Raw genomic sequence first — 26,483 nt, 5'->3', positions numbered from 1 at the left:
TGAGACATAGCATGCCGTTGCAGCAAGAGGGCTACTGCTGCACAAATCCAGGAACCACGGGACAAGCTTTAATTAATACGCTTGCTTGTCTAAAAATGGTTATGTTCATATCAGGGTTCAATAGCAAAAATAATCTTAGAATGTTTTAAAGGAAAAAATTGGGAATGAAAAAGCCCCGTCCAAAAATTATTGTGCTTTATCAGGGGATTAAAAGACCTCACTGATCAATTAGCTTGAAAAATTAATAAATTAAGGACAAATTAATTAAAGTGCATCATCTTAATAAGAGAGTGTTGTCACAGCCCAGTTTGGACATATTGCTCTTTTGTTGACATTTTTAATGCTTTCTGTGGATTACCAGTACATGACCAGTGTATGAAAGCTTGTTAAGCCTCCACGTGCTCAGCCTGGCCCTAGCTTTAATGCTGGCTCAGTGCAATCCCTGCTGCTGGCACAAGCTCTGCGGGACTTGAATCTTGCACTGCTGGGCATTGTGTTTCTCGCTAATTATTGTATGGACTTACTCAAGTGTGTTTTACAAGCTTAGGGCAAATTTGTGAATGTCCAATTATCTATATGTAACTTTTTAAGAGGAGCCAACCGGTTGTTTTGTTTTTTTTTTCTCAGGATCCTGCAGTATCTTTCTGTTGCTAGTGGGGGGATGCTTCCAGCCTTGCTTCCAGGTCTGGCTGGTATTTCCTTTCCTGATTAGCAGAGAAGTCTGTGCGCTAGCCCTGTCAAACTGCACAACACTTGCAGCCCTCTCTCCTGGTCCCCTATAGTGAATTTAAAGTTCAGAAGGTTTTTTAAATGCCTCGATCTTATTCCAGCTTGGGTAAAATCTACTACAGCAGCTTCAAGCTAGATGCAAATTAAAATGTTACTTTTGAAAATTCTTCACTTATTCACAGACCTTTCAGCCATGTATTGCTACTTTAATTTTGAACTAGTTTTGCAGACTGCTATAAGTATGAGGTGAAGTTGTTGGTAGCATAACTGTCTCTCTCTTTCATTTAGAGAAAAATAGCAGATTATGTATGAGAAGCTCATTTCATATTTTGCTTTTTTGGTTGGTTTTCCTTTTCAGTCATTGGCAGTTGCAATTCTGTGGCCCTAAAATGAAACAAAGCAATTTTCCTTCCACAAAAAATGCCACTTGTATTGCATCACACACCAGTGTTTTAGACATGTCCACGGCATGCATGTGCAGTTTTGTCCCATCTTATTTTTAAATGGTTAACTGTGCATACCTCTGGTTCACAATCCTATTCCAAAAATACCGGGGGTTTATCCTTATCATATTGACCAGCTAATGGTAAGAAATAGGCTCAAGTGGCTCAGTGTGGATTAGATTTGCCTCTTACGCAATAGGGTACAAGATCCAGGGAGAAGCCAGAGACCTGCCTGGGGGAGAGCTCTGTCCTCTGCAGGCCAGGGAATCCCTTGGCAATGCCCCTTGCCAAGAGTACCTTGCTGAGAGTACCAGGATGCTTCCCACCGACTTCACTGAAAGAATGGTGTACCAGAAAGGCGTTCATTTGTTTACAAAGGCCAGGATAAATAAGGTCTAGAGGTTTCTGATACTTATCTTAAAGCACTCAAAGTTTTAATTAAAGTTTTTGTAACCAGAATTAATTTTTTTTTAAATTTGATTCCTTTAAGCTTACCGGCTCTGGCATACTTGGTAAACAGGACAAGCATCTGCACTTGTTTCTTCCAGATGTAGCTGAACAGATCCAGTCCATAGGAAAAGCACCTTGCCACCTCACCAGAGGGACATTTCACCAGTTTATGGGCTTTTCTGCCATGTTGCAAGGTTGCCTGAGCCTTCTGCTTGTTTTCACCAGTTGTTTTTCCCTCAGCCTCAGCATATATGACTTCCCCTTCTCCACCTTTCACTCCTTTCTGCCCACATTCCCAAAAATCAAATACCTTCCGTGTCCCAGACCTGCAGATCAGGTTAGATGGATGTTTTGTTAGACACCGTATGTCTGTTCTTGTGTCCTGAATTGTCCTCCTTCTCCTCAGTTGTCCCCATTCACCTTTGGTCGCCAAGTTCTTGCACCAGCAAATGTTTTGATCCTTTACTAACAACACTGGGAGATCAGGTATTTGTTAAACAGCTATATCACAGCCCACAGCAAGGAATTTGGATTCCACATATTGGCTTGGGAGTCTGCAGTCAAGGATATACCCCAGTGTAAAACCTTTTTTGGGTGTTATGGCTGCAGTGGCACCATGTAAATTAAATTAATAGCTTATTAACTGTGTTTAGCAGTGAGAAAAAAATTGAGCCTAGTTTCTAGGTATTTTATGTAACTTGGGGAATAAAAAATGATTCATAGAATCAATAACTGTTTGGTTTCCTGCTCCCACCACAGACTGCACTCTTGCTAGTAGGGAGCTGGAGGGAGATATCATGTGAAATCATCTGATGTGGCTCTGCAAGCAGTTCTTAGGTTGGACACTGTGAAGAGTATCTTCCTCAAGTCTAAAATCACTGCCTGCTGTTTTTCAGCAGGCTGCATGCAGTTGTACTTTGTGGTACACTTCCTTGCCAGGTATTATCACATCTATTTTGTAGCTAGATAAACCAAGACATTTGTCCAAAATACCTCACAGACAGCTAGGAGAAAGTAGCCCAATATGTGCAGTCCTTCTCTTGAAGCCACATTAGATTTCCGGCAAAACCCTGAGCATTCATAGTGCTTGACTACCCTGTAAGATCTGGGCAGAATGAAGCAGCAAATACAATTTCATGAACAGAGGAAAATTCATTCCCAGATCCGACATATTATACTAGCCCTCCTGAGCCCTATTCTTCTGTCTGGAAGTGATGTGAGAGCCTTTTGTCTGCTCTCTGCACAGTGACTCATCCCCAGAGCATCATGTCCCTTGTAAAGATAGGTGTTCAAAGCCTACCTGCTCAAAACTTAACCTATAATGCAGTGAGTGCCAGCTGGTGACCAGCTCTTGAGTCTCACTTCAGGTTCCACATCCACACCCCCCCTCAATGTGATGAGACACCAAATATTTGTTCTAATGTTAAACCCTGGCTGAGATTTTAAAATATCTTTAGGTCATACCTATAATTAGGAAAACAATGACTCAGATCCAAAATCGCCTCTTCTCATAGGACTCTGAATATCCAAAGGTGAAATAAAGGGTGGGTTAGATTTGTTATAGGTTGGTGGGGGCTTTTTTTGGTCAACTATTCAGTGTTGCTCTTCATTATTTTTTTTTAATCCTTTTGAAAGCTTTAAAGCCTCCCTGCGTAACCGCCTCTGCTCCATTCACTGCTGAATGGACGGTGCGCTGATCTTTTTCTTGGTGGGTAATGGATTTGGTTTGATTGCTTGACACAGGAACAATAGGGGGATAAACAATTGCATTCGCGCCCGTGCAACTCCCCATCTGTTGAGTGTGTGCGCCTTCAGAGGGAGCCGGGCAGGGACAGATGAACACGCCAGTCGAGCCTGATGTTAATGACATCAGTCATACAAGCAGAACATGTGGCGCAATAAATCAAAAACTAATTGAACTTTTGCTTGATTATGTTGCCGTCCCACCGCCCGTTTCAAACATGGCATGGTTTCCTGGGACAATGCCTCCAGCCCCTCAATGGCTTCGCTGCCCCTGGACAGCAGGAGGCTGCCCTGGGAGGTGACAAGTGATAGCAGCTTCTCTTCACTCATTTCTTTCCTGAAACAGTGACACCTTCCACTCAACCAAAATGCTTCCAGGATTGGGATGTGTATTTGACCAATATTTATTATTTCAAAGAAGAAACATTACATGAATATGACAGTGACAGCCCGTGTTTGCTGGCACTTTCCATCTGGGACTGTTGGTGACAGACATCTATAGAAGGCAGCACTAGTTTTTGTGTTACTTACACACACGTGCTAGTAACGAAGGCTATTCATTAGACTGATATAATTTAATATCATTATTCACACTTGAAAGTGTTTCTGCTACATCAGTTGCTGGAGCCTGCAAGCCAAAATTTTCAAGCTTAGGTGTCCATGGCAGCAGTAAGTCACCAGAAGTTGAGGGGGCTGATTTTCGTAGATGGGGAAAGGAACAATTTCTGGTGGGAGCATTAAGGAATGAAAAGCTCTGGCAAGAAGACCCCTTATTGAAGTGCATAAATATGGAATTAGGCCCCAGAACCATCAAGTCATGTAGGACTCCGTCTATGACTGAACCACCCTGCCCTCCCTCTGCAACCACTTAAGTGTAGGGGGCATATAGACCTATACGTCTGCTTGACGTGCCCTTCTTTAGTCATCTGCATTTGAAATGTTACACTAAGTGCCCAGGATTCAGGTACTAGTTTATGAACTTAAAAGGTAAAGCACAAAATGCTTTTCTTAATACACCTAGAATCAGCTCCTCATTATATGGGAGGAGAAAATTTTTACGATAAATGTGTTAAAGTACACAAAGTATTAACCCAACTGATTTTAAAATTCCTTGCAGTACTTCTGTAAATATTTATTTGCCTATACATTGACTGCACAGAGCAGACATTAATTATTAGCCATTTATTGCAGAGGATTCTCCAAACTGGTAAAAGGAGATGTAAAATAAAATGCTCCTGAGTAGAGGCTTAAGTAAAAGCTAAATTAAATCTTTGCATTAATAGTATTCATAGAAAGGCAGATGGGGGCAGAAAATGTTGCAATGAAGAATATGGAATGAGATGAGATCACAGCATCAGTCTGTCCTTTGTAGATCTGGACAATGATCACAGAGCCAGATTGGATTAGTGAAACCTATTTACCAGAAGTTCAGAGCAGTTGCATGAAGCTGAAAGGCAGTCAGGAGGGAGAGGTGGAAAATGCACCAGATTTACAGCTGCAGTGACGAAAATTTAGAAGTTTTCACCACTGTGATTTCATCCAAATGTGAGTACATCAAAACTGTAACAACTGCTACAGTGTTGTCTTTTAGATGGATGGGGTGTTTAGCATCAGGGAAATCTCTGAAGGTAGCAGCTCATCTGTTCTGCTGTGCCGTGCCGTGCTCTGCTTGCAGTCCAGCGCTCGCTGCTTGTTTCTGGAGCTAATCCGTGCAGGTGCCTTGACATTGTGGCTGTGTAAAATCTTTGCACTGGCAAAACTGGGAAATCTGGAATCGGTGTTGGTATACCTATGAGGTAATTGCTAAAGTGACAGCTTGCAACTGTGTGGCTATTCTGTGTAATAGAAAAGAAAATGAAGTTCTGCAAGCAGTCAGCAGCTCAGATGAACTGGGTGAACTGCATGAATGTTGAATTTAAGTCTGCTGGCTCAATAAGTGGAACATTTCCAAAGCCATGCCCTGGAAATGAATGCATGATTAACATTAATTGCTTGTAATGAAGAGTAAGAACCGGACAAAGCCCAGTCTGCATTTGATTGAACAAATTAGTTTAAACTCAATGGCTGCATATTTCAGCAACAAGAAAGCAGGTAAAAGCAGGGAAAACAAATTGTGGGGGCAGATCAAATCTTAACTTGCAAGCTGTGAGCATGAGCTCTCAGCTGCTTAATTTCAGAATATAAGTGGAAATGACAAAGTGAACTGTCACTGTAATTGTTTTTGTTGCCCAAAAGCTGTACTGTACATACAAACATCCTTTTTCAGGCAAATCCAGAAACATCATCTGCAAGGATTCATTCTTCCTTTCCTGCTCCCACTCCCTGCAGAAAATCATGTTTGCAGGGAGAGCCCTGCAGCCCCACTGTTTGCATTGCTGCCATTGTATTCCTGCCCAAGTGGGTCACTTCTGGCTACCTCCGTGATTCACTCTTCTTTCAATGGCTATTCAAGTAATTGCATGTTTGCTGGTGCTGTGACTTCCCTTTCATGCCTTGCCTTTCTTCAGCCCCTGTAAGCCATTTGCCACTCGCTCTGGCAGACGACAGGCAGTGAGTTGGACTGTGGCTCATACGTACTCTGAAAATATGCAAATTTGTTACCGTTAGGCACATTAATGTGTTGTTCCTTGTGCACCAGCCTGGGTACCAATAACAGCACAACAGTACTTGCTTGTAGTAGAAATCTATATAAACTATGCTCCTCACACTCTCCAGTAAAATACATAAAATACCAGAGAGACAAGATAATTCCTTGCATCACTAAACTTCTGCACTTGAGTGTTTTGCTTGTGAGCAGTTAGTTTAGTCTTCACACGATGAAATTCCAGAAGGTGATTGCAACAGCTTCTAAAACAAGTTACAATATATTCCTAGGAAAAAATCCACCTTCATTATGTTCGTCTGGTTTTCATCCCACACTCACCGTGGTTTAAAATATAAAACGCGTCCTGCAGAAGAAGGCAGCAGGGATCCCTGAGGATATCACGCCATGGAAAACAGACTGTAATTGAACTGACAGCTTAGCACACTCAAGCTCTATACAGGCAGATAACTTAGTTGTGATGAGTTCAGTGTGGAAGTAGCCTGCCCTGTAATGGGTTGCTTGCAGGGACCCTGGGCAAGATTGGTCACCTCCCATGTTACTGTCCTGTTTCACTATGGGCAGAGCATAGGCCAAAACTTTATTTCTATCCAGTTGGGTCCTAATGCTCAGCGCTTATATCCTCACTGGAGTACCGAGGGGTGGCTTTTAGACAAACCCAAGCTGTCTAGGAAGAGTGACTTTGGTCCCACTGCGAGCTCTGCTTGTATTGGAGCCCTGGAAAGCCTGCTCACTTGTTATTCCTGCCATGAGAGGAGACGAGTTTGGCTGCAGTAACGAGCAGCTTTGGATGACCTCCAGCTGCTTCCACAGCTTCAAAACTCTTTGCAAACATTAATACATAGCAGCGATAAGCACTGCAACTCCTGGAGTTGAATGCATCCCAAAAATGTAAGGGAAAACTCACCTGGAGGGTAAGAGTCACCCATCATCCCATAGCAAAACTTCCTGGCTCTTCAAAGCACTTGGGTTATACATGGAGACTGAATAGGAAACCCTCATTCACGTGCCTTGCCCTCAGGATCAGCCTTTAGAATTGGAGTTAATTCTCTGAATTTGGCAGGTTTTTTCAGGCCTGTTTCTGTCACTGGCCGCTAAATCCTATAGCTCCTGTAGCCTGAACACAGAAGAGGGTAATAATTTTAAAGAGCAAAGGGTAAGATACGATGAGAGGGAGAGCTGGAAGTACCACAGAGTATTTCAGGCCAGTTTCTAGTCAAACTAAAACAACAAGTATTTAAACAACCTTCACGTTGTCCAAAAAAAAACCTTCACCTAAAACCAATCGCTTCAGTCCAGTCAAAAGCTTGGCTTATGGTCCTGGCGTTTTGTGTGTCTAGTGACCAGTGATTCTGTTTTGCCTATGATTTTGGTGTCTTCATGGGTCTAAGAAATTGAGAAACAGACTTTAAGCAGAATGCCCCAAGTTAAAGAATCAAATGGGTCATTTTGAGGATTGAAAAGAAAGTCTAGGCTTAGTGCAAGTGTTGTGCTTTGGACACCATGCGGTAAAAGTGAAATGATGTCACGAAGGAGTTTGAGCTTATTGAAAAAGTCCCTATCTACATAAAATGCTAGGCCTCTCCAAAGTTAAGGTATATACTAGTCATGTTTGAAGGTGACTGGATGGAAGGAGAAACTAATTTCCTTCTGAAACATTGGCAGGTGGGAGGCCAGATCAAGACTCAGGAAGGAGAAGGACGGTTCCTCCCGGAAGCCTATGGGAGAGATGTAGAAACTTGGGGAAGGCTGTTGCCCTGTGCCCATGGATGTCTGTATTGTATAGATGGAGCATGGTCTCTGAGATGACATTAAAAAGGACTTTCTTTTAGGTTGTTTCAGCTGGAATCCTCCTTAAACCCTTTCTTCTTTCCCCCCTTGCTGCTTCCTGTGCCCCCAGTGTATTCTTGCGGAGGACTTTTAGAGGCATGTGTAACCTCATCTTGTCCACCTCCACTGCACCCTGACCATGTTCCTGTTCTTCTTTTCACAGCATGTAGTCCTGCCAGAAGACGAGCCAAAAGTACGCAGCACATCCTAACAAAGAGTGTAAGAAAAATCTCCCTTTCTCTCCCTCTTTTTTTTTTTTTTCTTAATTCTAGTTGGCTACACTTATCCTTAAAAATGCCATGGATAAATGGGAAGCAGATCTTTCAGGGCAAAGAAGTGCATCGGTGTCTGATGCAGGGAATGGGGTGGGAAACAGAAGGGGAGTTTCTGTAAAGCTACAGTTTATTTACAGAAGTGCTCTGAAACTTCAAAAAACACGGTCTTGCTGTGCAGAGACAGTCAAAATGAACATAACAGCTTATCAACATGGGTCATCTGAGGGAATCACAGACTTAATTCTTGTCCATAAAGCCTTAATAATAGTGCCAGAGGGTCAGGCAGAAATGAAAAACAAACAAATCATATCAATACATATACGCATTAATCAAGGAGCCAGTATCCCATTCCCCGGGGAATCTGGAAGAAAAACACCAAGCAATGGACTGTAACCTTGAGTCAAAAAGATGGCTCTGAGAGATCCACAAGAGGATGCTTGTCTCTTGATCCCAGCAGTGGTTGCCCGTCTTTGACTCACCCCCAGTGCACCAGCACAGAGGGCACAGTCGGAGTTCTACCCCCTCCCTGCAGCTGAGGTACCCCCCGCAGATTCAACTAACTGAACGTTTTTCATGCTCTGAGAAAATGTTTTCCAAGTTTGGTCACTTTGACACATGGGCATGAGGTTTCTTGTCTTCAGATACAGTTTTCCCTCCTTTTAGTTTTCTCTAGCACTTTGTTGAATTATTTTACTCCATGGCCTTTCCTTTTTCCATGCCCCTCACCCACTTCCCAGTCCCACCCTCATTTGTCAATAGCCTCCTCTTTGTATTCCTGATTCCCTGATCTCCTCACAACACCACAGGCTCCCCTGATTACCACACTTACCTGTGCACTGGGAAGAACCTCGCCACATTCACTCCCATCTCCTCTCTTGGTTATTAAAGCAGATCACAGGATCCCAATACTTCACAGAATGTCTGTAGTGGTCCCCAGAATGCCTGTTGTGTTTGGGTAGAAAGTATATATGTGTGCATTTTCTCAAATTGTGAAAAATCTTTTTTTTTATCCCGTAACTCAGGCTGAGGTTTCAAAATGACTCTTCATTCCAAATGAAGATAAAAATCAGAGCGCCAGAGTGTTACTCAAAATAAGCCATTTTGAAATACCCCTTTTTTATTTGTTATGCCTTTGGTATATTTTGTTTTCCATGTAATATAAAAATATAATAATAAATATAATAGCAGAAAAGTCCAAATCAAAAGTGAACTGTACTGACTTCATAAAACAGAATGCACAGATAATTTCTGATTTTTTTTTGACAAAACAGATACTTTTCCAACAAATTCTAACCAGAATTTTCTCATAAAACTATTCAGCTGAAAAAATTTCAGCTAACTCTCATTGAAATCTAGGGCAACTGTATGTCTGTTATCAAGTTCTGGATCTCAGCAGATAGATAGTTGTTGTTTCTGCTAAATGGGAGCCTCTAATATTTAGTTTGGATTGGATTAGCTGCTGTAGCAGCACTATACTCATAAAGGCCTAAGAAAATCTGATAAGAAAGTCCCTGGTTTGTTGCTGTATTTTTAGAGGATTTTTGTTTTCCTTTGGGGCTTTCCTGACCCCAATTAGAGATGTCCTTTGATTGGCCCTTAGTCATGATGCAGGCAGCATCATATTAGCAGTGGGAGCACCGAGCCTGAGGAATGGTCTGCAGCTCCAGCTAAGAAAACAAGCAAGGCTCTCAAACCAAAGCAACTGGCACAGTCAACTCTTAGACTTGTGCATTCCCCTTCTTCAGTATGATGCAGCTGCTTACAGCTCATGCACAAGCATTCAAATAAATTTCATGTACTGGAATATACGTGCCTGTGAGGAAGTTGTGATTGCCAATTTCTAGACCCACAGAGAAGTAGCAGAATGATTACTTATTTTTCACTTTTACCTCTGCACCTGCAGTCAGTGCTGTAGAAATGCCTCATCTAACATGAAATCTTCTGCTCTGGTGATTGCAGTGGATGCGCAACTTTAATCCTCAACAAGGGCAAAAATAGCAAGCAATGTGGACATCTGCCAGACCTTTTTTTTTGCGGCAGAAATACTCAAGCAGTGTAACATTAAGTGATTTAACATTCAAATGACTGACCTTGGGGGTAACTTCCATCACATTCGAGAACCCATCCCAAAAGCACAATCATGACTGGAAGGGTGAGAGAAAGGGGGAAACACCTTTTTTTTTAATTGACTGCTTCACCAATATGCTTTATTTACAGTTCCTATTGCCCTATAAAGATTTCTTTCCAGTGATACTAGACCCTTCCCTTCTCTTCCCTTGTTCTTCTAGCCCCAAAATCCTTTGGGTAGAACTGTCTTGACACCAGTACTTGACTACTTTGCAGAAAAATGGCAAATCCCTCTGTGCATTAAAAATTAGATCAGCATTAGACCATCAAAAAGAGCTTAACTCTACAAATCTGGCATTTCCTCCACTAACAAGCACTTCATTGTTCAGCTTCTAGGCTTCAAAGTTTTATCCAAAGCCAGATGTTTAATTGTCACCTTTTGTAATTGTTTGTTTGTTTGGCAGTGGGATTTTGGGTCCAGGAGCAGGGTTGTAGGAATAGCCTCTCTGCTGCTCTGCAACCCTACTGTGTCCTCCATGCCCCACACTTAACACAGCTAATTCCAACAGCGGGTGTGCCAGGCCTCAGTGCTCTCATGTGCACAGTAAAGTCCACAAAAAAGAGACTTTGCTGAGCTCTGAATTCAGACTCAGCATCTTGCAGACTGAGCCGGTCAAGGGACTTACTTACAGGTTCTAAAAACAGTAGTTTTTATAGAGCAGTTTACTAATTCTGTATAGTTTGCCTGACTCTGCCATTCACACAGATTAAAATTTCCTGGTATGTCTAGAAAAGAAAAGTGACTTCCAGCTGATGCTTGTACCTCACCCTAGGTACCCTAGAGAAATGTCAGCTCCAGTTTAGATCAAAACTGCACTACAGCAGGTTTAGTTTCCTGACCTAGATAAGTCTTTACATATTACAGTAATGAGTGAGGTAGTCAAGCTCATGGTGAAATCTTGAATTAGGAGATAAGAAACTCCAAAAGTGTACTACAGCCAAACGTTGCAAATGAAGATATTAATTGAAGATGTGCTATAGAGATTGTGCTGTTGTCTCCAGCTGTAATGGAAAATGACATTGCAACTTATTTATACAGATTCTTCTGCTTGGAGGCGTTTTGGCATTACTGATATGACATGTAACAAGGACTCTTGAAAACACAGACAACATGCCTAAATAATTCCTGCTATGAATGAAGTTAAAAATCGTGCTTCCTTTCCCCAAACTATATTTCATCCTTTGCAACACATAGGCAGATTGTTAAATTTCAAGTCATTGGTGGTTTGCACTGATCAAATAAGCCACTTTCAGGATTAGAGACGACTACAGCCAGCACCCTACTTACCAAAAATGCTCTCCCCATGACCATGCAAAAAACACAACCTCAGGTGTCTCAGTAGCAGAGGGTTGCAGACATTTGCTGTCAAACACCAAAGAAGACTGAGTGTGACCAAGAGCACTGCACATCTTTCCAGAGATGGTGGGAAAGGTGAGCTTTGTAGTGTTCCTTGAAAGCTGGAAGAGCTCGGTTCATGCAAGGCAGATTCCAAGGGCTGTCATGAGAGACCCCTGCCAGACACAGCCTTGTTGTATTCGTAATGAAGACAGGTGTCTCCACCGACATCACTGTGGTGATGGGGGGAGATGCCTCTGGTAGGCAGCTTGCAAGGGTCGGGTGGTCAGGGCATGTATGGACACAGGAGCCTGCAGCCTGCAAAGAGCTGCAGCAGAGGGATGGAGAGGTCCTGGAACTGGTCCAGGGGCAGCTGGGAAAGAGCCAACGCCAACTGTTTAAGCAGCAACAGGCAGCCTCTCACCACCAGCATCATCCTCGTTTCTGAATCATTGGAGCAATGCTGAGGCTAGGCTCAGTCTGGCAGCACCAGATTTATGGTCAGTAGAGCTGGGGCCCAGCTGCAGCCTCCTTTAGCACATGCTTGTCTTCAAGGACACCAGTAGTTCCTTTCACTTAACACTGGGCATGTCCTTAAGTAGCTTAATGGAGCAGGGGCTGTGTTGAGCTGCGTGCCAAAATCCACAGAACTAAGAGAAAACCCCTCTTAGGTCTTGGATTAGGCTTTGGTTGCCTCACCAGCCCTTTCCAGCAGTATTTTTGCCTGCTGTTGGCCAGTTTCTGCTCTTTTTCCTGCTGGTCAGTAGGATCTAGGTTATGTAGCCTTCTCCAGATTCCTGAGGATACATAAAGTCAAAAGAGTAAAAAGCGGTCAGGTTGGGGTTTTTCCTTTTGCCTGTTTTGGAAAACATTGGTTTACATGTGGTTTTATATCTGTGTAAAAATTCACTTACAAAGAATGCTGCAGATTAATGGCAAACTGAATTAAATCTTACTTAAAGGGACAATTTTGCATGAGAGGACATTCTTGAATGTGGTCTTGCTTTTATCTTGAGCGTATGTTAGAAGGCAGAGCAATAGATGGAATTAAAGTTTTTTCTGTGCCAATAGCAGGCCATTCAGTTGCTGGTCTCAGTCTTGAGACAAAATAACTGTATTTATATATAAAACATGTAGATGACAACTATTAGTCATCAGTTAAATGCAAGTAACTGCTTTTCTCCTGGTCTTCCAACATAAGAAGAACATAAGTAAGTCTAATAAGAAACAGTTTGAATAGTTGCCATGTGTCTTGTTTCCTTGCTGGTTTGGGTCTTCTCCCTGTTTAACTGGTTCTCTGTATGACAGTAGCAAGTGTTCAGGAAAGAATGGGAAAAAAATGTAAGTATGAAACAGTCTTTCCCTGCTGTTGTGACTTTAATCTTCTTGAGAAAATTGTTTCTGGGCCATCCTGGATAATAGTCCTGATCGATCCACCTGCTTAGAGCCTATGACTGTTTTTTTAAGCTCACATTAGCTCTGGCCTCCCCAGTTACCTGTGGCAGCACAATGAGTGCCATGGCTTAGTCATGATCAGTGTAGAAAAGAACTTGATTTTGTTCATGCTCATTTTCAGAGACTGTGTCTGAGATACAGGAGGCCTAATGTTCAAAGATGCAGCTCTCAGTGAGTTTTGTTTGTGCAAGCTAATGTTTGTGAAAATTAACCTCTAGGAGCACAATTATTCAACGCCTTGTATCCTCTGTAGTCATTTAGCAGATATAAAATGTGTCCAAAAGACAGGAGAGACCATGAAGAAACAGCATTCGTAATCCACACTGCATAAGTTTAATGATTGCCCAAGATATGATGCAGTAAGAAATTGAATTTGAGCTGTCTCAGAGGCATATCCTATGCAGTAGGCCTTGAAAAGGACCACATTTCAGTCTCCTGAGGAGAATACAGAAAGGTGCAACTAAGTAGTTGGGTCCCAGAGATACCCCACAGGATTTTCCCATACCTTTATACATTTCATGTACAGAAGCAGGAGCCAAACAAAACAAACCCCACAAATCCCACATTCCCCACTCAACAAAATCCCCTTTGGATGACAGTAAAGCAGTGGGAAGAGCAAGTGCTATGCAGTTCCTCCAATGACGTTGACAGACCACCTAATCTCCATGGCCAGGTGTAACAATGGGATGGTTTTGCCTCTTCCCTGTAGGTGGTAGCCATATCCGATCGACGGTCCCACAGGACAGAGAAGCTGCAGCCCCACCAGGGTGACCTCCTCCATGTGCTGTGCAGGGAAGATGAGGTGCAGGGCTTGGGCCATCTGCAGAGTGGGCAGCAGGGACCCTGCCCCTCCAAAGACACTGCTGCCCGGCACGGTAAGACCAGAGAAGTGGCTTTATTCCTCTGTGGCTTCAGAACATTTTTAGATATTGCAGTCTTCCAGTTTGCAGTGAAGCAGGCACTTGCACTTTGTTATGTACCTGAAGGATACTTCCATGCTTAAAATGTCCAGTGGAATTAATGAGATAGTGACCGTGGCATTGCACAGCTCTCGCTTTATTCAGAGTCATAAACTCACTTTATTCAGTCATAAACGCTCCCTTTCCAAAGGCTGACGATACTTTAGAGATGATAGATTGTGAATTACTGAGTTTGCCTGAGTCATCTTATTAGACAAGATCCCTGTTCAGTTGCTTAGAACTTGCTAGAACATAATTATTTGAGATGAAATTCTAGATTCTGGATGTCAGCCACAGAGCTGATTTTGTTTTTTCAACTAAAACTTGTTCAGCATGTTTGTGAGAACCCATGAAGGAAAAACAGTTTGTCAATGCAAAACCAAGGAAATGAGAAAACATAAATAGACTGGTCATTCAGCTCCTTCGATGCTGGTGTGTTATGTTTGGAAGGTCAAAGCTGGAACAGGGCCATGCAGTTTGGCAAGAGTGGTCTTTTAATCAAAACTTCATCTTTTGCTCTCCTTTGAAAAAACACCCAGATGCAGTCAACTCATAAGCCTTTGAAAAATCCTATATGGCATGTGTTGGGTAGAGACATTGAACATTTAGCTGTTAAAAGATGCTAAATCTGTAAAGCAGATACTACCATGAAGGTGCATGTTCTTCACACAACTGGTCTTCAACCTCACTGCTCATAAGCCATCCCATTAGGAACACAGACCAGACAAGAGGGGAACTGGGAAGGAAGAAAGTGATCTTGGAACTGTAGGGAAAAGATCTCAGACCGGGACCAGAGCCAAGAAATGGCTGAACAAAGATCTGGGCTTCGGGGTTGGAGCAGGGAGAGTCAGAGAAGTGGCTGGGTCCAGCTGTGGGGTAGTGGGTGGCAGAGAGCCAGGGGGGGAGAAAGGAGGGACTGCTGGTCTCTGCTGCTAGGAACCACAAGAGGTAAAGGATGACAGATGCGAACAGGAGAAAAGATGTAGGAATCCAAAAAGAAGAGCAGAAGAAGGGGGAAACAGTTCTCGTAGCAGGAGAAAAGGAGGCAATTGCGCAAAGAAACTGGGATGATGAAAGGGAAAGAGGGATAAGCTAAGGCTTGTGGTTTAAACCCAGCCGGCAGCCAAACACCATGCAGCCACTTGCTTACCCTCTCCAACCCTCAGGAAATGGAGGAAAGAGTTGGAGGGATAAAGGTAAGGAGACTCGTAGGTTGAGGTAAAAATAATTTAATAATTGAAATAAAATAAAATCAAAATAAGAATTATAATCGTAATAACAGAAAATACAATCAGGAAATGCACAATGATTGCTCACCACCCACTGACCAATGCCCAGCCCATTCCCAGCTAGTGATCCCAAAGGAGAGAGAATACTGAAATCACCATCCCGAAAACCTGAGTGTAGCTTCCCAATCAACACTTATCTATATACTGATCATGATGTTGTATGATATGGAATAGTCCATTGGCCAGTCTGGATCCATTGTTTTGGCTCTGCTCCCCCCCAGCTTCTTGTGTACCTGCACACTAGCAAGGAATGAGTTGAAAAGTCCTTGATTTCTTAGCAACAACTAAAAACATCAGTGTATTAGCAACATTCTTCTCATACCAAATCCCTTACTGAATCCAAAACACATCACTATTCTAGCTACTAAGAAGGAAGGAAGGGGAAAAAAAACAATTAGCTCTACCCCAGTCGAAACCAGGACACTAAGCTTAAATTAGAACAAAAAATAAAGCAAAAAGGACTGACTAAGGAATGGAAGGAGGGAGAGAGACAAATAGGACAGGACAAACTCACCAGGAGCATCTGGACAAGACAAGCGAGCTACTGCATGGCTGCCTAAGCTTGTGCAGCATGTCGAGGTTGTTTGTCAGATCCCTTGTTCCCCCCAGCACAGAAGGTGCTCAGGGACCATGGCAGGGCATCGCCTGCAATCACTCCCTAAGGTCTGTCCATCACTGCCACCAGCTTCCTCAGTGATGCTCAGCACCTCACACAGCTGATGTATCCCCCTTTTCTGGGTGCCTGCCTCACGCTTCTGACTGCGACACCCAGGAGTGCTCAGTTCCTGCTGCCAGTAAAAACTGTGCTGACTATGAAGTGCTACGTCCGCCTCAAAGCCTCTGAAAAGCTGGATCCCAGAAACTTCTGATCTTAAACTCAGCACCTACCCCTGTTTCCCTGGCATAACTCCTAGTCCTCCAGGAGGTGATGAAGCTGTTTTTTTAAAACATTTGTGCAGATGATGACCACAGTGATCAGCAATATAGAAGAGCCCATGAAAATATTAATAGTTCCGTCCTCAGAGGATTCACTGGTGGGGAAAGTAAGTATAGGACTGTGCACTGAGAAACAAAAGCTAAGGATGAACAACTGCTTTCTGAGTGAACACTGTCTATATGAGTGAAGCAGAAAGTCTGTGGCAAAATGGTTTCTGGTCACAAATTAGAGACTGAATCTCAATGTCTAGATCCTTGTGGGGGATGAAATAACTTTGATCCAATTATGGTGTTTCATAACTTTTGAGTGCCTGACTTTACAGATTTAACATTTTAAGGGAAGGAAAGTAGAATTGTTTGCAAATATTTGTATGAAAATAAAAACAGCTCTCTGTTAAGATGTGCTGCAGTTTCCGGTTTCAATATGCGCTGTGCTAATAATACCTACACAGAGAACGGAGTGATATGAGAGAGTCCAGAAAGGTTTCTCCAGCTGTTTCTTAACAGATGGAGAGCCAGCATGTGATATGAAGTGAGGTATATATATGGATATGTATCATCTATTTTCATTAATCTCTGTACAAATGTGACCTCCACATAAATTTCACCCTTCAAAAACATCCTTCAACTTTCTTACTGGAAAGAGTTGTGTCTGTAGAGTTTTCCATGCTTGCTCCATAGATAAATACTGTTGGATATTAAAGAGACTTCAGATGTGGTAAAGCACAGCTTGTAATCTGGGTAATAGAGTGAAAAGTTCAATTTCAAGAGTAGTGAAAAATGTGTAAACAAGAGCGTAGATGAGACTATCAGCACACTTACTGCTAGCATTGGAAACCCTACACAAGTATCAAAGCATAAAGATGGTCCATTCCAGTGTGCAGGAAGGCAAGTAAGTGTAGCGGGAAGCCACAACAAGAAACTCCTGACTTGCAATCAAAGCTGTGTTTTGCTTCACAGGATTGATAGATTAAAAAAAAAAAATTGCTCTTATTCTCCAGAAAAAAGTACTCCGTTTTGTACCAAGTTTTTGTACCAGCACTCATCTTGGAAAGACAGAATAACAGATGTGGAGTAACCTTTGTCCCAGGCTTAGGCATCTATAGCATGTTCTGGAAGTAGAATTCACACCGCACCTAGACACCACTGAACCTGAAGCCATGAAGACTTACTTTTGCTTAGATATTTTGCTAAAAGTTTGCCAGAACATTTTCTGTATCTAATAAGAAGAGGGACAGGCTGAAGGGAAGGATCAGACAGTATAAGAGCAAAACAAAAAAAACCAAACAAACAAACAAAAAAAAAAAAAAAAACAAAAAAGAAAAAATATGGACATTAGCTGAAGCACTGATACCTGGAGCCACTTGCTGAATACTGTTAGTACCTAATATGCAAGATGAGAGGAGGTGATTGAATTAAACTTTGATGTGAGGGATACAGTTAGGTACCTAATGGAATTATGGGATGGGGTGGGGTGGGAGGACCGGGAAGAAAGAGGCTAGTTAATATATTTATCATGGTCAAATATTGTCCCTAGAAGGAGAAAACAGTTCTGACTGTGAACTCATGCTGAAGACAGCACTATAAGCAGCACCTTGGTTATTTCTGATGTTTGCTGCATTATTTATATTCCATTGGTCACAGCAGTTGTGAACCATATTGTATCCTCTGCCTTGGTGAATCCTGGTACTTCTGTAGATCCTTGCACTTTGCTTACCTGAATACCCTTTTAAAAAAAGAGCAGACAACTGAAAATGGCCAGAAACAGAAAGAAAGAGGGGAAAAAAAAGAAAGAAAGATATCCACATTCTCAAAGCCAAATGGAAGGATTTGGCTCCATGAGAAAAAATCTGGAATTCCTTGCTCATTTATTTCCTCGGCACAACTAGCAGGAATGTCAGTGAGTATTTATCTGTGGAGAAGTTATCCGCTGAGTGTTCACTTGTAACTGAAAGGTAACCTCCAGGTTTAAGGACAGCAGAGAGAGGTGCCACTCAGCCACAGTCAGACAGAAAGGTTAAAATCCTCCCTGTAATGGGGTGGATGTAGCACACACATCAATGCCCAGGTAAGAATAACCCCCAGGGCAATCCAGAAAAGAGAATGACCTCCTAGGCAGGACAAACCTGGCAGCGGCAGCTCCAAGATGCACAAAAACTGTGTTACCCAACCTCTGCTGAGGAGCAGCAGATGGGACCGCTCTTTGTATATACATACACATAAATGTTTGCAGAGAGGAAGGGTTCCCACTTAGTTTGGCCTGCTAAGGACAGTTATCATCTCATTTGTAAAGTCTTGGAGCAAGCAGTTGAGTGATTTTCCACAATAACTTAAGCAATTCCAAAATCATTTATTTTGACATCACAATAGATGATCATAATAAAGAAACTTCTGCACTTTTGGCTATAATCAAATCTAGTGGGACTATAACATGAATCTGAGCTCTGTTCATATCCAGGTTTAACTGCATGGAAGGATGCTTTTAATACAAGCTGTGCCAGTGGGATATTTACCCATAATGCCATGTTTCTTATGCTTTACAGTGGGAATTACCAAACAAGAGTCATCGAAGTCCTATAATCACCTGTCGGATGGAAAAGCTTTGGTAAGTAAATACAGCAAGACCAACTATCACTATCTGATGCATCTTAAAACCCAGTACCTGTCAGCATGTCCCACATTAACAGCATGTCAGTCTGTCGCAATACGTGCAGATTTCAGTCTTTGTTAAGGCTTTGAGAAAATTATTTATGCCAGAGGCTCCTTAGGTGGAAGCCGAGACTGGCATAGGACATCTGCCCCTCAGGAAACCAGGAAGGGTTGTGGGATGGAAATGGGCATGCTCCAGTTCTGGATACTCAGCCACCTGCAAGAGCTGGGAGGAATTAGCCTCTTGTTTCTCAGAGAATTTCACAAATTGGAAAAAAATTAATTTCTAAAGTGGAACAAGCATCAAATAATTCATATTCGCCAGAATGTCAACCTGATATGATAATCAGATCAGTCAAAAATGTCAGTAAAGAGTTGATGGGAAAATCATCATAAAAAACCCAAAATTTTGTTCTGTAATGGACAGACAAAATGTTTTGGTTAAAAATTACTCAGCTTTACTAAAACATTTTCACTCCCTTCTTTTTCTTACCAAAATACAACTTTCAAAGTCCCTACATTTTATAAAAACTAGATTTTCAAACAGAAATTAGTCCCTTGAAAAGTTTCTGACCAATACCAGACAATGCTATAGAAACTTTACGGCTTAAAATGCTCTTTCAGATGGCTACAATATACTTGTTAGCTGGCAGCTGGGCTACACTCAAGAAAAATGACTGTTCATTATTGAAGGTTGGTCAGAATTAGTGGTATTCAGTGTAATGAAACTAATTGCACCTATCAATAATTAACCCGGTTAATTTCAAAGGGTGCTTGCAAAACATCTGCAAGTCATGGGATACTTGCAGAGTGTATCTAAATGTATCCAGTCTCAGAATAATCCCAGGGGAAACAGCCTGAGACAGCTTAAGACGAGTTATAGTAGTGTCAATAATATGAAGAAATTTTTCAGTATTGCCAGTAAAATCAGTAAGCGTGTTTATTGCCTTAACTGATGAGAGCACATCACAATTTTTGACATTTTCTTCCATTTCTGGGCAACCCACACTTTAGCTTACCATCCTGGAGGATATGCCAGTCTCAGTGGCCTGTTTATGGGAAAATGTGATTCAGTTCTGGCAGGCAATTTATGATCAAGTAAGACAAGGATGTCAATGATCAGGCGCTTGTGGGGCATGAACCAGGGCCCCCCACACCACAGGGCAGCACCCAGCAAAATGAGGAAACATTTCTGAATGCTTAGGAAACAGCAGTGGCTGGGAGAGCTGCTCCCCAGCCAGTGGTGGAGGTGGCTTGTGAAGAGCTGCAAGAGGCAGGCTGCTCAATCTGCACAAAACCTCGCTTCCTCAGGAAGATAGACATAAAAACTAGGGAATAAAAGGTTCTGTAAGCCTCCCTCCTTTGATGGGAGGTGTAATTCTTGCGCATGCAAGCACTGTGCTGAGCTCAGTGAGACTGTTCATGTGAGCAGTCAGTATTTGTGTGGGTAAGAGTTGGGCAGTCAGGTCCTTAGCCAGCTAGCTTTCTCTTGTTAAGAGATCTACAGTATTTATCTATTTTCCTAAAAGAGCCTCTTTCCTCAGACAAACCTGGGGTCCCTGCTTATCAGTGGCGTTTCCTAATGTCATGCTTTTTCGTTCCGCAGTTCCCACCATCGCCAGTTGCCCATATCCCAGTGAAAGCGGCGGCTGTCACAGACTCCACTGCAGGCGATGGCACTCCTACAGACCTGTAAGTCCCTTCCCAACCCTCCAGCCAAGCCTGGGGGGCTGCGTGCAGGGTGCTGCCGGGCAGGGAAGGGGATGGGGCATCTCCACCACAGGTCACCCTCTCACCAGAAACACAAAGAAGTGTTCAGCTGCAGGTCTTCTCTGAATCGCAGCTGTAAAACCTCAGTGGTTTACAGTAAAGCCATGCTGCTTGCTTCCCAAAGGCAGGGAGAGATTGGCTAAAGGACATGCTGATTATATCGTCAGCCATGGCTGTTTATACAGCTGCCCCGGTACCAGTTACAACTCTGTTTCATCACTAGAAAAAAACTGTCTAAATTCAAAATTTAAGTATTTTCACCCTACAAAGTCTATAATATTTGCCCTAATGCAGCTTAGAAAATGTAATTCAATATTTTTTAAAAAAGCTTTATTGTCTATAACTGTAATTAAGGACCAGCTTGACTATAGTACAAATGCACTCATCAGTACACAGTTAACCCAGACATGGGTCCGGGTGATATTTGAGATGCTGCCATTGCCACCTGAGGGACAGTGACAAGCTTGTTGTCACAGTGTCCTCGCACTCCATACACAGAGACCTAAAACTCCCTCAGCCGGTGTAAGTCAGAGTAGCCCCCTCGGCCAGGTGGAGCTCACCCCGCCTGGGCACTGCCACATCGTCCCCAGGGCTTTGGTGGGAGGGCCCAGCTCTGTCCCTGGGCCATATACCAGCTTTTTCTCTGGTGACAAACACTACAGACGATACCCCTAGTAACAGTCCCACTTGTAGCCCATCCCCTCGTGTGAGTATTCACCTTGATATCAAGTGAACGAGGGGCTCTGAGGGGAGCCGGGGCAGCAGGGAGGGGGCAGATGTGGTGTCCAAGGCCACCGCCCCACACAGCCCCTGCTCACCCCAGACTCACCAATCCCAAGGACTGGCCAGGTGCAAACATACCTTGGCAGACAGGCAGCCCTTGGTTTTCAGCAGCTGGTCATCATAAGCAGGGAAGAAAAGCCACAGAGATGAATGCTTCATCCATCTGTGCTTTTTTTGCTAGTCATGGGCAGAGCTGGAGGAAGACGGCAGAGTACGACCTGACCCTGCCACCATCAGCAGAAGCTTCCCTGCCACTGACGGGAGGCAACTTGTGTGGAACACCCAGCCTCCTGAGGAAGATGTGGATGAAGCACAAGAAGAAGTCAGAGTACCTGGGGGCAACAAACAGTGCCTTTGAGGCAGACTGATAAGACTCAGCATCACTTGGAAAGACAGAAGGTCCATTAGCCAGGACAAGGTGCTCTGAGATCAACAAGGGAACAGACACAGCACAGCTCATCCAGGAAACAAATATCCTTTTTATTACTTGATGCCATTGCCTCAGAGCAGTGTGAGAAGGGCTGACTAGGGTAAAAATGGTGAACATAATGCAACTCACTGGCCTTTCTTTGTTGCAGTATACTAAAATCCCAAGTATCCCCCTAGATTTACATCTTGGCTCAATGATGCTGAAACTACCACTGGCTCATTCATCATTTTACATGTCCTGTCTGAATCAGCTCAGACTTGCAACAAGAAAAGCCTACCAAGCAGTTTATATATTCCTGCAAGGTAACAGATCGATTACAGCGTGACATTAAATCCTGGGGGTCTGCTCATTGTATACCACTGCTTGTCCTCTTCCCCCTCTCATATCAAGAAATTACCACATCTTACAACATGCTTGGTTGAATGACATACGCTAAACATCTTTTTTTCTTCAATTTTGATGCTTAGAGACAGGAGTAAAAGATGCAAAAATTTTAAAAGAATGGGTCAGAACTGAGCAAGTTTGCAAACACACATTTACCAAAATTTGCTATGTGACAAGTGATTGGTGTTTCAAAGTGTCCTGCCAGATCAAACTGTGAGCAACTGGATAACCTCAGGAGATACTCTCTTCCATAGAACCTACTTATACATTAAGCGGCAGTCAGCAACTTACTCTGTGCCTGTGTGGTACAGGATATTTCACTAAGTGCACAAAATACTAGGAGGAAAGAAAATACCTAAATAGTGCAACTAGGTGACTGAACATGAGACACTTGCATATGGGAGACCCATGCCTATGATAGATGTATTTAATGGAATTTGATCAAAAAAATTTTCTCAAAATTTTCTTCAATTTAGAAATTGCTGGTCATGTGGTCATGGGCCCTTGGGTTTTCCTCTCAAAAAAAAAAAAAAAAAAAAGAAAGTTTTACAAAAAAGGTTTCACCAGTGTTACAGACAGTATTCTATTAGTCATGAACACTACTTGCCTCATATGAGTGCTCCTCTGGTTGTTATAAAAGAATTTGGTTTGCCTAAATACAGAAATTTAAATATGTCAGGGAAGGTTTAGATTGGATATTAGGAAGCATTTCTTTACAGAACGGGTTGTTAGGCATTGGAATGGGCTGCCCAGGGAGGTGGTGGAGTCCCCATCCCTGGAGGTGTTTAAGAGTAGAGTCGACATAGCACTGAGGGATATGGTGTAGTTGGGAACTGTCAGTGTTAGGTTAATGGTTGGACTAGGTGATCTTCAAGGTCTTTTCCAACCTTGATGATTCTGTGAAATATAAAATTGGGGGAAGCGTATCTCCTGTTGCTCATAGTAATAACGATCTTCTCTAATCTAACTGCCAGTGTTCCAAAGCATAAATAAAAAATAAACGTCTTACTCTATAACAGAATCAGAGGAAAGAAGCTCCCATCTGAAACTTCCTTGCCCGCAGCCGGTGTAGTGGAATGTACTGAGGTATTGTCATACACAGTGCCACAGTACCAAGGTGAGGAGGCTCCAGAGCTGAGAACCCACAAAAGGTCTGAACCATACATCAGCAGTGTTAGCAGCACTTACAGCTCCTCGCCCTCCTACTACAACCACCTGGGCAACTTCTGCCCTTGGGGTACCTACTGACTTCATCCACTGCTTGTGTTAAGATCGTCTGCAGCCTGGACTTAGAAAAAAGCATATTCTGAATTTCTCTTACAGTGCAGGACAGAGGGCATCTTGGATTGCAACCTGCAGAGCTGCAGGCTGGGACAGTTATCCCCAGTCAGGGGTCACCAGCTCAGAGGCAGCAGGGTACCCACCTGGATGGGAGGGAAAGGCTGCAAAACAGCCAGGTCCTCTGGCTTTGGTGTGAGCAGGGTGGAACAGCACACAGGAAAGGTTTGCAGCTTGACAACCTGAGCAACCAAAGTCCGTGGGGTGGGAAAGCAACTGGAGCAGCCTGATAGCTGTACTGAGCAAAAGTCCCCAGTGGCTCCAAGGAGGGCTGCAGGGACACCTATGTGAGGCTGGGCGTGCTGGAGAAGGCAGTAGGATGGGGAAGAAAAAGGTACTACGGCTTTTCATACAGCCAGAGCCAACTCAGTCCAGAGTCTGCCAAGGAGGGGAAAGGCACTAGCCCTTCATAAAATTTTTCTGTCAGCCCTTGTGTTCATCTGTCCATCACTGCTTCAGTCACAGGCTTCTCCTTCAGAGGTGCTCAACAACTCACAGAGGACAGCCTTGCAGCTAGAAGTCACACAGACTGTCCTCCTTACCAAAGGCAAAAGTCCTTCTCTGGCCCAGCAGCGTGAAAGAGGAATGATTTGCTCTCCTGCTTTTCTTTCTTCCTCCTGAGAAAGGAGGAGAAGACAGCTTCTTGTTAACCATGAAGGGCCCCAGCTGCTGGCAAGACAAGGAGAAGAGGAGATGGCGGTCCAGTATTGACCATGTGTGACCAGTCACAGCATGCAGGAGCAATTTCGATGCCCAGTGAAGGCTGAACACCTGAACAGCACCAGGGCAGTTTTCTCACAGGGGTCCACCCCACCTTTAAATTAGCGCCTGACACATTGCCCCTGTGCAGTAGTCTGGACACTGTTACCCTGCCAACATCAGGTCCTCCATGACTGAACCAAGCTGGAACCATGGCCAAGATTTTCCTGAAACATCTTTTACAAATATCACCAACCACACAACAATCCCCTCCCCAGCCCATAGAAATCCTGCCAGAAGCCTTGGCTTTGTAGGCACACGCTATTTTTACACATATAGGTAAACCTAGTACATTCAGTAGGACTACTTTCTTGCACAGCAACGCATACACTCAAGGAGTAGGGAGAATAGTAATCACCAGTTCCCTTTTTTGGTCTCATTCCCTAAGCAAAGCAAAAGTAAGGAAGATGGACAGACACTGGGAAAAGTCCATTTGCTGAATTTGGGATAATTAAGACAGTGAGCTTTTGTGGTACCTGCCCTCGTAGCTATCATGAGCCATAGAGCACCCAACACACAGTCCAGCACAGCAAGAGTTTTGCCTGTTGAGAAAGCTGTACCGTAGTATTTCGTTTGTTAATTAATAGCATTAAGCAGTATGAGGATGGAGGCGAAGAGATGATTAATGTTTCTACCTAATAATTTCTGTATCTCGAAATGTGTATTTATGTTTTTCTTATTTATTTAATTTATAATTTGGATCTACAAAAGAAGGAGATATTTACAAGCATATTTAATTTCTCTGTATTCCAGTAACTGCTGTGGAGATTTCTTGTATTGTAGTAGATACTTATTTTATTGATTCAAATAAAATATGTCTTATTCATTAAAAAAAAAAAAAAAAAAAAGTAGTCAGTAGCATATGGTAACATGTGGGTCTCCGTGACTTAAAAGCTTTTGGGAAGCATTTAGTGGAAAGTAAAGGCAGAGTTTATAGTACTGAAGAACATGAACACCTGATAGCAAAAAACCCAAATTTTGCTCCCCTCAGGGAGAGCCCAGAAGTGTATGTTTGTGAGCAGCTCCAATATTTTATGGATGGTAGAATCATTGTTTGTTATCAGATACTCAGAGAAAAGTCCTGGCACTACCAGCAGTTAGACATTAGGTACACATTTACACACCTAACCTCGAGCATATTACGGACACGATGTTTAGCCTCACTGCGGCCCTGGGAAGTAAGCAGTGTCACCTCCCTCCCATCAAATAAGAACACCGAGACAGAGACTCCTTGGGGGTAGTTAAGGCTCCGGTAGAGAGTAAAACCAAGTGTTCCCCATCTTTAGTCCTACCAGATGACAGCGAAGTCACTTAACTTACCTCAAACACAACACTGTCTTTGGAGATCCTGTGCCGAACCACAGCCCAACCCAAGGTGGGTTGCACAGGGATGCAGGAGCCCAGGCTAGGGGACCTGACTCAGGACTGCAAGGGGAAAGACTTTAAGATACAAGGAAAGAAAACGTATGGTGTTGGCATCCTTCACCAACCCGGACTTCGGAAAGCCCATCCTTTAGAGGATGACTTGCCCCCCTGCCTGCCACACTGCCCGTACCCCTCACAGCTCTGGTGAAATGGTGCCACATTTCTGGTCCCCCCACTGCAGACAGTGTCTATGTTTAGAATGAGCAACCAGGGAGTGTCCTCTCAGTGAGTGTTCACACCACAGGACTTGGCACAGATTTTTTCCAGGACGTGGGGTAACAACCTGGCCTCTGCTGGGGACTTCTCTGCGAATACCCAACCTTTAGTCATCCATTAAAAATATCCACATGAGTATGGAAGAGGATGTGGGTATGCCATACATTTTCCAGATGAAACTGTACAGAAAGCAATGTTGGGTTGACTCCAGCACACCGTCAGAAAAATTTGAAATAGTGATTAAAGAAATAAGCGAACTGTACCATTTTTCCATCAAAGACAGAAAAGCTGTTAAACTGTGCAGCTGAAAGCATCGCCTCTGGCACTGCCTGACACTAGCATGTTGTCGTTCTTTATAACATCTGTGAGAAGATGCATTTTTCAGACATGTGTCATGTCATTTATAATTTTGGGTTCTCCAGAACTAGAGACTAACTGGGGCACCGACCTGACTGAAACAGACTTCATGATGACAGTCCATCACACAGTAATTTATATTTAATTTCAAAAAAAAAGGTTCTAATTTATTCTCACCATTTCAAAAACATCTTTGTG

At 43.1% G+C, this 26,483-nt stretch overlaps 1 protein-coding gene across 1 annotated transcript; it reads left to right on the top strand.

Annotated features, from left to right (window-relative positions):
- Positions 1-4,843: 4,843 nt before the first annotated feature.
- On the top strand, positions 4,844-25,129 carry VXN (vexin). The gene is made up of 6 exons (XM_074847266.1): positions 4,844-4,910; positions 7,961-8,016; positions 13,700-13,865; positions 18,718-18,779; positions 20,430-20,515; positions 21,558-25,129. The coding sequence occupies exons 1-6, from the start codon at positions 4,844-4,846 to the stop codon at positions 21,742-21,744; spliced, it is 624 nt and encodes a 207-aa protein (XP_074703367.1). The 3' UTR covers positions 21,745-25,129.
- Positions 25,130-26,483: the final 1,354 nt, after the last annotated feature.

The sequence above is a fragment of the Strix aluco genome, chromosome 1 (assembly GCF_031877795.1).
Source record: "Strix aluco isolate bStrAlu1 chromosome 1, bStrAlu1.hap1, whole genome shotgun sequence".
Taxonomy (NCBI): Eukaryota; Metazoa; Chordata; class Aves; order Strigiformes; family Strigidae; genus Strix; species Strix aluco.
This window is presented reverse-complemented; position numbering and strand designations above follow the sequence as displayed.

Coding starts and splice junctions, on each gene's coding strand:
- VXN (XM_074847266.1), top strand. CDS start 4,844: ATGCACCAGATTTACAGCTGCAGTGACGAAAATTTAGAAGTTTTCACC. Junction 8,017..13,699: donor AGCACATCCTAACAAAGAGT/GTAAGAAAAATC, acceptor TCTTCCCTGTAG/GTGGTAGCCATATCCGATCG. Junction 13,866..18,717: donor AGACACTGCTGCCCGGCACG/GTAAGACCAGAG, acceptor TATGCTTTACAG/TGGGAATTACCAAACAAGAG.